At 38.9% G+C, this 14,397-nt stretch overlaps 1 protein-coding gene across 1 annotated transcript; it reads right to left on the reverse strand.

Annotated features, from left to right (window-relative positions):
* Positions 1-1,785: 1,785 nt before the first annotated feature.
* LOC145778648 (ciliary microtubule-associated protein 2-like) lies at positions 1,786-14,177 on the reverse strand. Its single transcript, XM_082590182.1, has 10 exons — positions 14,040-14,177; positions 13,721-13,816; positions 11,346-11,480; positions 8,118-8,274; positions 6,895-7,000; positions 6,057-6,232; positions 5,534-5,629; positions 3,407-3,559; positions 2,692-2,819; positions 1,786-2,570 (listed from the first exon to the last, which is right to left on the reverse strand). Exons 1-10 carry the CDS (start codon positions 14,087-14,089, stop codon positions 2,489-2,491), a joined length of 1,179 nt encoding a protein of 392 aa, XP_082446308.1. The 5' UTR covers positions 14,090-14,177; the 3' UTR covers positions 1,786-2,488.
* Between the last annotated feature and the right edge of the window lie 220 nt (positions 14,178-14,397).

The following is a 14,397-nucleotide window of genomic DNA, read 5'->3' on the forward strand; positions in this document are numbered from 1 at the left end:
AAACTTCGTTTGCTATTCTTGCAAGTATAGACATTGTCCTGTTGCGAAGGTTTACTTGTCGTCATGGTGTGAGCCTTTGGGTCCGAGGGTCTCACTTTTCACCATTTCAGGTTGACTACGTCCCCGACTTCACCGATAGGCTGCTGGAGAGCACCCAGTTTCAAGTCTAATCCAACACAACACGCATCCCTTTTGCTCCATTGGGTGAACGCAGCATGATACAATAAATTATTAATATGGTTTGCGATCCATGCCTCAGCGACACATTTGCAGGAAGTGGTTGTGCCACTCCTTTTGTGCGCGGCTGAAGGGAAAGGCCCCTCGTTGACAAGATAACAAGATTTTGCTGACAGTGTGATGTGGTCTCAGGTTTCAATTCACTGTGGTTGTTGAACCAGTTGTGGAGGTTGGTCGATATTAAGGCTCTTACCCAGCAAGATACACCCGACTAGAATTGAGAAGGAACAGATTTGCTAAATGGGCCACGAATTTTGCCAATTAACGCTTATTTCGCCTGTTTCAAAATAGTGGTTTTTCAATTGACATGATTGTGTTTTTTTTATTACTTTGTGTTCATGTTACGTATTTTTGGACCAATTTGAATTTTGTTTATCTGAAAAATAGTGAACGACTTCATGTTACCACTTTGTTCGACTAGCTCGTCTTGAAGTGCATACGTATTCTTAAACACTAGTAGCAAGACATCTACAGCAATAGTGTGTTTTTCTCTGTGCCGGTTTGACCAGTTTGCATAGTTGACAGGATTGCGGTAGAAGGCGGATAAAGGTGTCTTGAAAGCTTGTGAGCATTTTTATTTCTGAGGCTGTTTTATAAATTTACTACACTACACTTCTATCAGTATTTTCTTGCCTTTGTATCCTTTCCATGCCTGCCATTGACTTGAATTGCCAAAAGATCGCCAAACTTTCCACTTTGGAAAAGTTTAGTTTAACCCTCACTGTGATGTAAAGCGGTTTGGGCAGATCTAAATGCAAGGCTTTGGCTATGGCATTGGGAAAGCGATACGATTTGTCAATAGATAATCTGATGGCGAGTGGTGTAGTTAAGGCCTTGCATTTAGAACTGCGAAAATTGTTGTTCTGTCAAAGTGAAAATGAAAAAAAATATCAACGTTTCATGCTTTTAAAATGCACGTTAACATGATGTAGAGTTGGAACTGCAAATACTCGCATCACGAATGGGATTGTGCAAATGTGCGGTCTATTTTCCTTTCTAATGTGTTTTTGCATTGCTATTTTGCGACCATCGCCAGTGACAACTATTGTAAATGCAGCTGGTGGCAAACAGGCGTATTCGCTCTCAGAACTGGGAGTGCAACGATTGCTGAAACATGTCGCCTAGTGTTCATGCTGCGTCATTGCCGTTACAACATGCTTTGAGTTTTTTCAGAAACTTTTAGTGCTTTTGTATCATGATCAAGTGAAGTTACATAAGCAGCATACGGTCCCATGAAGAAGGAAATTTTGCTCAGCGAGTAGTTTTACCCGAGGGATCTCGCATCGTTTGCCGAATAACCTGCGCAGGGCCACTGCTCAATCATTCGTTTACTACACGTAAAAGTATGCTTGCTTGAGGACCCAAAAACTGTAGGAAAGACGTGGCCTACGCAACAATCGGTTTTCATAGCGGTTTTTAACATAGTCATATTCTGAAAACGATGTTTATGATGCATCTGGGTTTGAGTAGAGGGCGTAAGTATTTCACTAGTTGAAGAATTATACATTCTTTACTCAGCAACACGCGAAAACCGGTGCAAAGTACGTCACACTATCATGTGTATTTCATGAACACAGCAAGTCATTATGTAAGAAGCAATTATGAACATTGAACAATTTCACATTGCAAAAGCACTTTCAATCTAAACAAAATAACATTTTGTGGTAGAAAATACGCGTTTTAATCTATAACTGCATAAAGAGCTGTTCAAGTATCACATAACATTTGTTTTGCTCATCTTCACACCCTCCGTATGTCGCCCACATTATGCAAGGCGGTTTCAATAACCCTTCCCAAGGGCGATACATGATAAAACTGCACCTACGTCCTACAACCATTGCAATCTTTAATATAAGCAAGGCAATCAGTACATGAATTACTGTAAAATCGGCAGCCTAAAATATAGTACATTCTGGGAATAAGACTACTGAAAACGCTGCAAGCGTTTCAAAGATCACTGTGAAACAACTGGTGTATCGTCGCCAAAATCCAACCAACTTTGAGCCTTAGATCAATGTCTGAATTTGGCTTTAAGCAAGTGTTTACATGGCCTACACAACTGTAAATGTCGAGGTTATGGGGCATTTTGGATTCAGGGAAACAATCTTCATTCTTCAAAGCTTTGCCGATTCGTGTTCTGCACGCGTCATATTGATTTAGGTAAAGTGGCCAGTATTGAAAAGATGGAAAAATATAACGTGGTATTTTAAAGCGTGCTCGGACAGTGAAAGTGGGAAGCCTGATGGCAACACTAAGTAGAAAGTGGCCTGGCTGCGAGTGCCTTGGAAAACACAGTCCCTGCCAAGTAGAAATTTCTCGAATGTATTCTTTCTCTGAAAAATTGACAAGTTGATCGTTTTAGGAGCTGTTTAAATAACACCAAACATCAATTGATAAGCTAAAAAATTGGAAAAACAACGACAATGAATTTCTTAAAACATGCTCATTGCTCACTTCATACAGAAATCCATTCTTCGAGAAAGAAATCGACTTTCTTTTGACCTGAAGACATGGGCACTGCCGTACTTTTGGTGCGTTTCGTGCCATCTGTCTAAATCATATCTTCCAACTCCTACTGGATTCTATGAAGACAACATTAGATTCGTTTAGCATGCAGTTTACAGCTCGCAGCTTTTTATGTTTTTCTTTTCAAAAAAGGGATTTTCCATAAAAATCGACTGAAACGACATAGCAACAGGCCTAAATTGGTTGCGTGCAGATTCAGTAGCCTAACAGTTTAATCCCAAGCAACGCTGTCTGGATATAGCCTGAGCTACTTTTGCGATGATAGAATATCCACGACCTGTACGCTTGTCATCACCATCATTTTCAGCCTGTGGTAGCTCACTGCTGAGCAAAGACCTTCCTTTTTTCTTGCAAATCCAGTCGATCATGTGTTTTTGTATACCAGTTTGTTATTCCACATTCTTTGTCAATCTCGCCTTTCCATTTAATTTTTGGCTTTCCTCGTTTGCCTTTGTTTTCCCAGGGTGTCCAAGTTGTTAATTTGTCGGTCCATCTGTTGTCCTGATATCTTGGTATATGACTTGCTCATGACCATTCTGTAGGCTTGAAAGAGTAAATAATTGAAAAAAAAGTAAATGAATACACCGTAAATAAGTTACAGGTAACGCCCTTTGGAAAATGTTTGATTTCAACCAAAACTTACCTCATTCCCGTTAAAAAATTTACGCGATCGTTTGTCAAAGCGTTCGGAAGAAGACAAGAAAGGTGGTGAAGATTCCTTTGTTTGGACAGGTGGATTCGGCGAGTAGCTGTTAGGAGCAGGAGTGGAAACGGGTAGAAAATTGTACTTGTGAACCTGTTACCAAGATGCCGTTAAAATTTTACAAAATAATTGGTATTAGGCCTACTTCAAAGCTAAAAAACAAAATTTGACAACTTGTACTGTGGTATGGAAAAGGATAATTCATTCGACACAGAAGAGCAAAAATTTGAAGATTTGGAACATTGGGATTTGGGCTACATAAGCAGGGCCGGATTTAGCCTAAGTGCTGCCCTAGGCAGATGAGAAAAGTGCCGCCCCCAAAAAAAATTTTCGATGGTGATTTTCGATACAACACAGGCACTTGTTTTCATTTGTCCTCAATGCCGTCATTTTTATAAAACTTCATGCAGGGATATCTAAAGAAGGGGATACGAAGGCTTTTATTACGTCTGACAATAGAAGGGCTTTTGTTTATCGTAAATAATCTGTGTTTATCATAAAATGACAATTGGCACCGATAGATAGTTTGATAAATTTTGATATAACTTGCATTGCGCTATTAGCATCAGGCCTGGATATTCACAGCATGCTTATGGTTGCTTGTTAATTCAACTACCCATATACTTGCTTTACATCTAGCCTACTGCAAAGGCTTTGTTATAAAAAACAGCTTACTGATAACTTTTCAACTGTCTTTTTAAACAAGTATTCTTTAAATATGCTCTACCTAACATTTGCTAACTGTCTTCTGTAGCTCATTGTACCAGCTGCACTAAAAAACTTTCTACGATTTTAAAAAGAACCACATGTTTAAAGCACTATACAAACTACCGCCCTGGTAGTGTCATGAGAATAAGGCAGTCACTGCGATCCTGCATATCCCCTTCTCTAGATATCCCTGACTTCATGAAACTAAAGTTCTTTCGTATACTAGTCTTACTTTTTGGCTTGTTTAGCCTACATACTTTAAGCATCAAGGCAAGTACACAAAATAGCCTGCAACTTTTCCATCAACCTAACATTGACTGAAAACATTTTTTCTAGGCTCCTTCAAATTTACTAACAGTGAAACAAACCGAACAAAGATTAATAAAAATTGCACAGACAAAGCCTAGTCCTTCATACTAAGCGAGACAGATAACTAAAAGAAGCGCTAAGCAGCACATATTGTTGAAAACCAATCAAGCATGAAGTACTCTAGGGGCGATGACTTGCCATACATGACTTGCCGCACTGTTTATAAATGTGTGTGATGTGATAACATTTTTATTAATTGCTATATATCTGTTGTGAATTATTATATTCATGTACAGTATTATCAATGTAATATATTCCATAATATTCGTATATTTTGCCGCCCCTAATAATTTGCCGCCCTAGGCAACTGCCTACTCTGCCTACTGGTAAATCCGGCCCTGTACATAAGGTATCGGATGATTTTTTCTCTTTACACACGTTTTTTCTTGACTGATATTCGCTGTAGCCTACATGCAAAAACCTGTCCAATTTGTTGTTATTTCTGACAGTCAAAGCGAAAAACAACACATGTTAAACATACCAAATAGTAGAAGCGAAAAGATAAAATGATCTGGCATAGCCTATATGTTGCATGTACGTAAAATAGTGTTGATTTGTTTTGAAAGCCTTGCTTAACTTTGTCTATCGTTTTCCTGTGAACGTGGTAGTAGCCTACACAATACAGCGAGGCTACCACAGCAGATTTTTTTTCATTCTTCATTGCCCTAATTTATAAATGGGCCCACCACCTCATGATTTGGAAGACCTGATCTCCATTGATGAAGATACCGGGCTTTGCCTGACTGACCGAAACCCTAATCTTTATTCCGACAATTTTATGAGAGAAATATTGTACACTTAGCCTACGTATTCTTTATGATAGCCAATAAGCTACGAAAGACAATAATAGGCCAGATTTAGGTGCTCCAGCTGGTTGTAGGTGCAGATATTTATGTGGAGCCAGATACGGAGCTGAACCCAATAGGCTACTGTCGTCGGGGTAGAAATTCCTTTACAAACATATTCAATGCACCTCCTATAGGCCCTCACCTTCCCAAATCGTCCATGATATTTTTTATGATCCTCTTCCCACTCATCGAGAAAGGAAGGCAAATCGTACTGACCAGGTCCCAAATTGCTGGAAGGCTGAAATGTAATTTCGCTGCAGTATTGAAAAAAATTATAAAATAGACTAAAAGTTCAGCAGCAAAATGGCACAAAACATACACATGTTTACAAATCATAAATCACAAAGAAATTTGCAGAATAAAAAGTTTAAAAAACGTACAAAATTCCAAGACAGCAAATCAATGTTGATCGCTAAGAAATATTTCCGGAAAGTGGGCTTTGAAATTGGTGCGTGCATTAACTAAGCGTTTGTAATCGTTAAACTACAATAGGCTAGAGGTATTTCGATACGTTTGCGCGCAAACCATTGCATATAGTTCTTTATCATAAACAATGTGAGACTCGTGCTGTCAAACTCTTTATGCTGAGTCCGGGAAACCTGCACTTTACAAGCGGAAATAACAGCAACGTTTAGACGAAAGAACAAGATAAACAAATGACTCACAATGATGACAGAATGCCCTGTTTTCATCGGTTTGTGTCTTTGGCCAGAATACACATCATACGGCCCTCTTTTGCTCACAACTTTGTTTAAAATATCCACTGCAGAACCCATTATTTCGTAGCGACCAGGAGCCAAATCGCATCCAATGATGGGCAATGCTCGTCGTGAGGCGGATGCTTAGAATGTAAGAGCAATTAGATCAAAGGTGAAGAACCTATCTTTTATCATCATCATTAATGTTAGCGCTGTTTTAGAGCATTTACACATGAACATCAATGTGATGGGATCAATACAGTGGTAGCTGTTCGCTAACATACATTTTTCACCAAGCAGATGGAATGTGTTATTTTTATTGGTTCATTTGTGACAAGTTGAAAACCATTGTCACGTGTAACTCTCCATTCATGCAAGCTTTGGCGTGACGTCAGGGTTGGGTCAATCTTGGTCTGGAAGGTCATGTGTTGTCAAATCAAGTATGGAAGTTCCATGGCCTTGCTTGCCTGACAGATTCCTCGGTGCTCATAAGCCTCCACACGACGACAACGTGTCCACACGACCTACTAGGCTACTACCGGTCCTACGTCCTTTGTATTGCTTCGAATCAATTCGTGATGGAAATAGACCATGCGGTCGTGCCACAGCAAGTCTAGTCTATTTTGGTCTGTAGGTTATTCTTTCAATTTCTTTTACTAATGAGAAATTACTAATAATCGACGCAAAATAATTGATCCATGAATATTACTTTTCGTAGGATTTGCCTTCGCATTGAAAGTTATCCTCCTGCAAAATACCATCGACAAGAAGTAGGATATCGTACTATTAGGAAAACAAAACCTACTTGAACTTAACATGCCTATCGTGCTAGTTGACTTCAATTCCTTTTCTTCTAAAACAGCCGATGGTATCCCCCCTTTTCCATAAGTGCCTGGTCCAGGGTTTTTATTCTGTAACAAAATATTTATGGCCAGTTCAAACTAAATGTCCCGAAATCTGATTTTAATGTTCATGTTTAAGTAAAGACCAACCTAATCAGCCTTGTGCTCAAAAATAATAATCAATGCTTAGTTTCTGAGATTGAAGGTTATCTAACAGCTCTAATTTAAATACAGAATGGGCCTGTTCACCAGGCATTATAATTATAGATTAATTTCTTGCATTCTTCGGTGACTGTAGACTAGACTATCATTAAGATGGTTGGTTTTTGAATCTTTATCCTCGGATTTGTATTTTTTAGCAAAATTGCTAAAAATTGAAAAATGCTAATATTTAAAAATAGTTTACTTCATCTCATAAATTTTCTGAGATTGATGCCGCAGGTGTCCGACAAATTGTTCGTAAGCAATTGTTCGTAAAATTAATTCTTCGTAAAACAATTCTTCCTAAAGCATTTTTTCGTGCATGCAGTTAAAATTTGATGTATACGAAGAAATGCTTTACGAAGAATTGTTTTACGGATTTCATTTTACGAAAAACAGCTTACGAACAACTGTTTTACGAACAATTGCTTACGAACAATTGCTTTACGAACAATTGCTTACGAACAATTTGCCTATAACCGATGCCGCATGGCTGGAAAACAATGTCAAAAATCTCATTGACTTAATATTATAGAAGTAAATTTCGGTTTCTTTCTATATGTGTCTTATTTGTTCCTAGTTTCATAGAGGAAATTAATGATTTTTAACTGTTTTTTTTTATGTACCAATTTTTTCTTGAAATTTAATAGGTTCTGCGGCCCCTTGAATTATATAAAATGACAATGCGGCCCACTATAATAAAAGGTTGGATATCTCTACTCTTAAAGGGTACTTTTATACCCGAGATGTTTTTAGAGGTCCGAAACCATTCTAAGGGGCCCGGAACTTCAAAAAACCACCGTGTATTCTTGCAATGTAGTGTTTTTTTCTGAAAAGTGCCTTGATTTGGGGCGGAGGATCTCATTAGTACCGGGCGCAAATTATTCTCTCAACAGCCCTGGTTATACGGTCTTGTATCATGTCAAACAAATCAACTTAGCAGCCTAAATTTTCTATTTTTCTTTCAAATATTTATAAAGCTCACTGTAATTTTGTTTCTAAATCTTGGCTCTCTAGTAGCACATATTCCTCTTGTACTGCAAGATTTGGCCTCAAGTGCTTTCATAAAATCAAAATCGTTAACATCGTACATCCCTGGTCCCAAATTTCTGAGCTGTTCTTTCTTTTTCTTCCATTCATCTCTACAAAAAACGACAAAAAAATCTATTCCAGCTAAGTGCAATAATTTTCATCGAAGGTCCATAGACTATCCCCCTTAAAGCTGATGATTTTAAAAACCCACCCAGTTTAATAGCCTACGGTACTTGGTAGGCTATAAGATAGATGGTACAGCGCAAAAGCTCGTGAAAAATAAAAAAATGCATTGTTCTTGACTTTAAGAATATTTGTGTTGAGCACTATGCAATATTCATAATAATAAGTAGTCAGCGAAACAAGAAGGTGCATGATACTTTAGTTTTTTTGAGTCTACTTTTGAAGAAAACCTGTTTTGTTACCTCTTCTATAAAACTTCTTGACTGCATAGCCGAGTAATGAGAGCCTTGGAACGGCAATCGAAAGGGCGCCGGTTCGACAACGCTCAAGAGCATGTGTCTGTCTCTTTGGCATGACACTTAAAGGTATGCCTAAAGGTGGACACGAAGATTGGCTTCCTTGCCTTCCCGTTCACTTAATCTAAATCTTCAACCACCAGGTGTAAGCTTGGATACGACCAAAAATAAAACTTCTATAAAAATCATCAAATTATTTGAATTACTTTTTTATTGAGGTTTTGTCAAGAAAACGAATACAACTGATGCACAAGCTACACAATAAAGAAGACCGGTTCTCAGGTTTTATCCAAGCATTTGAAAGAATTCTAAAAATCTGAGACAGGGATGTGCAAACTTGTAGCACTGCTGGGCCAAATAGGCTACACAAAACCAGCTTAGTCAAATGGCCACAACTAAAAATAGCTATTATTATTTACTATACTGTGACGAATGTGCACGCAATAAATGACCAGTGACCACCTAGTCCTAGACCTTACGCCTACCTCTCCTAAAGCCACCTCAGGCAGAGCATTTTTTGTCTGGTTCTTCGGCGTGCGGACGACTTAAAATTAGTTCAAGTTTTACGCTGCATGCGAGCGCATAGAATTAGGCTGCTACAGATAAAATGTGACTGCAATCATCATCATCATTAAGTTCCTTCCTCTCGTCGAGAGTTGGAGGCAATGATACGCCAAGTTTCTCTGTTGTGAGATTCTTTTACTGCAGTTTTGTAATTAAGTCATGACCAGTCTTCAATATCATTAGTCCAAATTCTTGGGGGTCTGCCTCTATTTCGTTTGCCGTTCATTTTTCCTTCTAGTACAGTAGTTGTTTTTGAATAGAATTACTGCGAATCATGTGGCCAAAATATTTCAATTTTCTTGATTTAATTGTTTGTAGAATTTCTATGTTGGTTTGTATTCTGGATAGTACATCTTTGTTTGTGATTTTATCCTTCCATGAAATTTCCAATTTCCAATTCAAAAGATTGCAAAAAGCAGTTTGTTCATACTTACAGGGATGTAGGTAAATCTTTGTTTGCTTGATTTTACACTGGTTAAACTTGTCGGGTACCCAAACAAAAAACAATTGTTTACTCACAATTGTTTACTCAACTTTGCAAACTTGAGACATAAATAAAAATCGTCTAGCGTACTACACATTATTTAAAATCCGTAACTTTCCGCGGGACAAAAGTTTAAGCTCGCGGTAACATTTGTTTAAGCCCGCGGGCCACGGTTTGCACACCCCTGATCCTAAAGGTTAGACACAACAAACCTAACAGGGAGCCTCTGTAGAGAAATACTGATTTAAAAAAAATTCAAACAAAATACAGCGAAAAAATATTGGCATAAAAAGAAACAAAATGCTTTGAAGAGATATAGGTAAATTAATGACATCAAGATACCTTAGAACAGTGGTTCTTAACCAGGGTTCGACGAACCTGTTTCAGGGGTTCGGCGCAAACATCCTCTGAAACGTTAACACACGGCCTACTGAATGGTATATCAGCGAATATTTTTGGAAAATATTGTCCAGCCGAAACTTGATGGTAATGCGGCTTAGGTAATGGTAAATAAACATCTGTGTGTTTGACGATAAAAATGTGTTTTGAGTGGTAAAAATGCAATAGAAGCTGAGAGCAAATGAGTGCTTTTCAGAGGAAATTTCAGTTGTGGTGGCAGCGATTGGCAATAACAACTTCGCTAACTTTCCACGTCTGGACGAGGTGTTAAATAGTTCCGATACAGTTATTAATGGCGAACTTGCAGAAGGCCAGTATTTACTAAGCATTTGCAGAAGTTGCAAAATTTATTTCAAAACTACTTTCCTGAACAAACATAATGTCTAGCATGAATACGTCAACCATTTACTTATGATACTTCAACAGCAGATATAAACAGTCCATACTTGGATGACATTATCAAGCTTCAAGAAAGCGAGATGCAAAAAAGAAACTTCAACACGACAAATTTTCAATCGTTTTGGTACCAACAAATGGAAAGTTATCCTTTTATTACAAAAGTTGCCCTTGAAGTTCTCATGCCATTCGTAATCATTTATTTATGCGAGCTTGCGTTTTCTATTCTGGTGGATGTTAAAGCAAAAAAACGAAGCCGGTTACATGCGAAAATGACATGAGGATTGCTGTTTTCGAGACAAAGCCTCGAATCTCACTATTAGTCTCAGAAAAACAACAACAGAAGTCTCATTGATGCAGCAATGCATTACTATTAAATATGGTAGATTTTTGTGTTTGTGATTTAGCAAAAATTTGGGGTTCAACGAAAGCTTGCAGATTGGCGTAACGGTTCGGCAGGTTAGTAAAGGACCGCAGGTTAGAACCACTGCCTTAGAATCTCCTTCCAAGACTCGGCTTTTAGGCAAGAGAACAACACAGTCTTTTCGTTTTGTATCGTTCGTGACAAAATACAGTAGGGTTTAGGTAGGCTACTGTACAGTAGGCTGATTAATGATGCAGCACAACAGGCAGCTGAAAACACTAAACGACTATAGCATGTAGTCTTCGCCATCTCCTTCCATTAATCTTGCGAAGGCACAGTCACGCCCTTAAGAGTAGCAGCGAACCGCCTTCCTTTAAGTCTGCGGAAGCGTTTTCAACACGCGACCCGCAGCAGACAATAATTCAATAAACAATTTAGACTCTTTCGTATTTTTAGTAGAATAGGCTACAGCACAATGATGTAACTGTTACGTACCTGTATAGCAAATGTGGTATCTTACTCATTGCAGCAGTTTCATATGCTCTTTTCCACCCTGGTCCGGAAGCTTTTTTTGCTACAGCTGTGGCATTAAAACCCCCAACATCTACGTTATATGCTCCAGGAGAAAGTCTACAAAAAGTTATTGGTGTCACAAATTAAAAGCAGGACTGCAGGTTTACTACAATCTTTTCAAATAAGAATGCTTGTTTTTGCTTATACTTTGATTTCTGCATAAACTTAAATTTATTCGATCACACTGATAGACTAGTACTACCAAAATTACTAGTCTTGGCTAAATTTATTCGATCACTATTGCTGATCAAGTGATCATCTCTCTTTGAATATTTGTTTCAAAAGACACCCCATCGAAAGGGACTCTTTCTCTCTGTAGGTATCATGGCTGATACAGCCCTCGATGTACCAGTAATCCAGTTTGACCGATCTCGTGCGTCTTGCCAAATTTTCGTAGGGTTTTTGATGTGTGGTTGAAAAAGACACCCAACATCCTACGAAAGGGACTACATAGAGCCATTACCCACAAACCAGATGAATATTTTTTAAGATGACACATTTCTAGACAAAAAGTTAAAAAATTTCATTGACTTGATTTGAAACTGAAAAGACTGAGACGTTAACCAGGAGATTAGTGTTCAGTGGTTGAATCCCTGGAATGGCTTTTTAGCAACAATACAGTATCAGTATAGGTAGGCTACTATGTATGCTATATCAACCTACATCAGAAGGTCTAGCCCAACTTCGAACTATTGATGCAGTGGACAGTTTGTTTGTTTGTTTTATTATCTTTATCCTGCATTGCGGGAAAGCGGACTTGAGCGTTATGCATCGGTGTACGCCTTCCGACGTACACCTGACCCACGCTGCAGCCGACGGCAACGTCTGTTTCCGGTTGTCTACTCTACTTATCACTTAAATTTGGTACTTCCCATTACTCGAAATCGATCACTGGGTAGAGGCAATTATCGTAAAGTTTCTTGCCCAGAGAAACAACAGCAAGTGCGGGTGGCTGGAGTCGAACATGCAGGCTCTCGACTGCGAGCCCAACGAGCTAACCACTCGGCCTTGACCTACTAATGTGGAAGCCACTTTAACATGAAAAAATTCAGCCATTGCCACTGAAACATCGATTCAATCAAAAAGGGCGAAAAGGAAATGATACAAAGCAAATCAAGTGATGGATACTCTGTCAGCTGGTTCGCTTAAGGGTTAGGGCTACTATAAAGTCATCATTTCCATGACATGGGTTCGATTACCACCCTAACCATTAAGCTTCTTTTTTTTTCTTTTGTAACTACCAAATAAAGCTCAAAACAAGAATTAACTCGATCTCTGGCTGAGTGCTAGAAAGGTCACAATTGGACGGTAGCCTCTTATAACTTGTTTTGATTGGTTCGAAGTTTCAGCGTCAATGGCAGAATTTCTTCATGGTAAAGTGGTTTCCACATCAGTAGTGCAAGGCTCTTCACAACCACTGCATCAATAGTTCGAAGCAATGGCGGATTCAGAACGTAATTTATGGGTGGGCCTAGTAAATATCTTGGTGGGCCTTCGCCAATAATGCCACGACGGGCCAGCATACAAAACTTAGTGTTACCGAATATCTCTTACAAATGCTGTGAAATAGTGATGCCACAGACAATTCAGTGCCACTTGATTGTTCTAGTGTTAAACATTAATACGTTTTTTTATGAATCTGATTTTGTGTGGGCCCACTGTCAATCTGGGTGGGCCTGTACCAACCAGGCCCACACGGTAGATCCGCTCCTGGTTCGAAGTTGGGATAAACGGGCCAAATCAATTTTCTTATCGATTATCTGAAGAAGGGCATCGGGGTCTCCAAAACAAGGTAAATCTGCTGGATTAGATGGCATCCAAACAGAAAAAATTAAACATTTTGGTCTCGGATGGCTGCTTAAACTTTACAACAGTTGCCTCAGCTTTAACCAAATTCCTAAGCTATGGAGAATCGTGGAAAACGTGGCGCGTAGAAGTATTGGTAGCGTGCGCTACAATATGCCAAAAAGAACGGCGCTACGCTACCGGGCCAGACAGCCGCGCTTATTTGGCATATTGTAGCGATAGCGCGATACTTTCGGCATATTGTAGCGATAGCGCAATACTTTCAAAGTAGCTGATGCTCTCCTCTGGCGGTAGGGCCGCTCTTTGGGCGTAGCCTATTGTAGCGGCAGCGCGCGACTTTTAGAGGAGCGGATGTTATCTGGAAAATAGTAGCCTAGGCCTATTAGATAGTAGCTATAAGTCTCAGGCCTATTTTTCTCGATGTGCTTAGAGTTGTGGCCTCTATTACACATTAGCTGTGACTGTGTTTTTTGTAACAATGCCCAACTTACTTGCTTGTGAGTACATCTGTAGTTTTGAAATAATAAGGTACTGCATTGTCAGTTCCTGGAGCTTTACTTTGAGGATGAAGCCCAGCCAAATCAAATCTGCAATGTATGAATGTAGGGTTGTAGTAGGCTATGGATGGCCAGCTTCAGTATGAACAGCCTGCTTTTTGCAAAAATCAGGAGCCAATGTAGGCCTATAGATCAAATCAACAGTAGGCTACATCTATCAAAACTGTTATAGTCGCCATTTAATTTAGTTCATCTTGATGATATAAAACAGTTTTAAAATCACACTCTTTCATAACGTCCAGCTTGTTCATACCTCGCTTTTTGTGTTCCAAATGGGGCTCCTTGAAACATTTTAACAGCCATATTGCAATTTCAAAAATATACCACCCTTTAACAACTCTCTTCGTTGTAGCTGCAAGCCTAGAGCACAATGCCAAACGCTTTGTAGCCTAATCACATGTAGAAATAAGATAGTGAATTTATTTAACTTTTAATTTATAGCCAACACACTTTGCATTACTTTTTTGGCTAAACCAAAAAATGCAGGCGATGAAACTTGTGATTTGACTCCAAAATACAGTAGGCCTACGGTAACACAGTTTAAAATTCACCAAGCTATCGTGCTACATACGACCCAGACAGCAAAGTTTGACATTTTTAATGACGGATTT

The sequence above is a fragment of the Aplidium turbinatum genome, chromosome 10 (assembly GCF_918807975.1).
Source record: "Aplidium turbinatum chromosome 10, kaAplTurb1.1, whole genome shotgun sequence".
In the NCBI taxonomy this organism is placed as follows: Eukaryota; Metazoa; Chordata; class Ascidiacea; order Aplousobranchia; family Polyclinidae; genus Aplidium; species Aplidium turbinatum.

Coding starts and splice junctions, on each gene's coding strand:
- LOC145778648 (XM_082590182.1), bottom strand. CDS start 14,089: ATGGCTGTTAAAATGTTTCAAGGAGCCCCATTTGGAACACAAAAAGCG. Junction 13,817..14,039: donor TTTGGAACACAAAAAGCGAG/GTATGAACAAGC, acceptor CATACATTGCAG/ATTTGATTTGGCTGGGCTTC. Junction 5,630..6,056: donor CAGGGCATTCTGTCATCATT/GTGAGTCATTTG, acceptor ATTACATTTCAG/CCTTCCAGCAATTTGGGACC.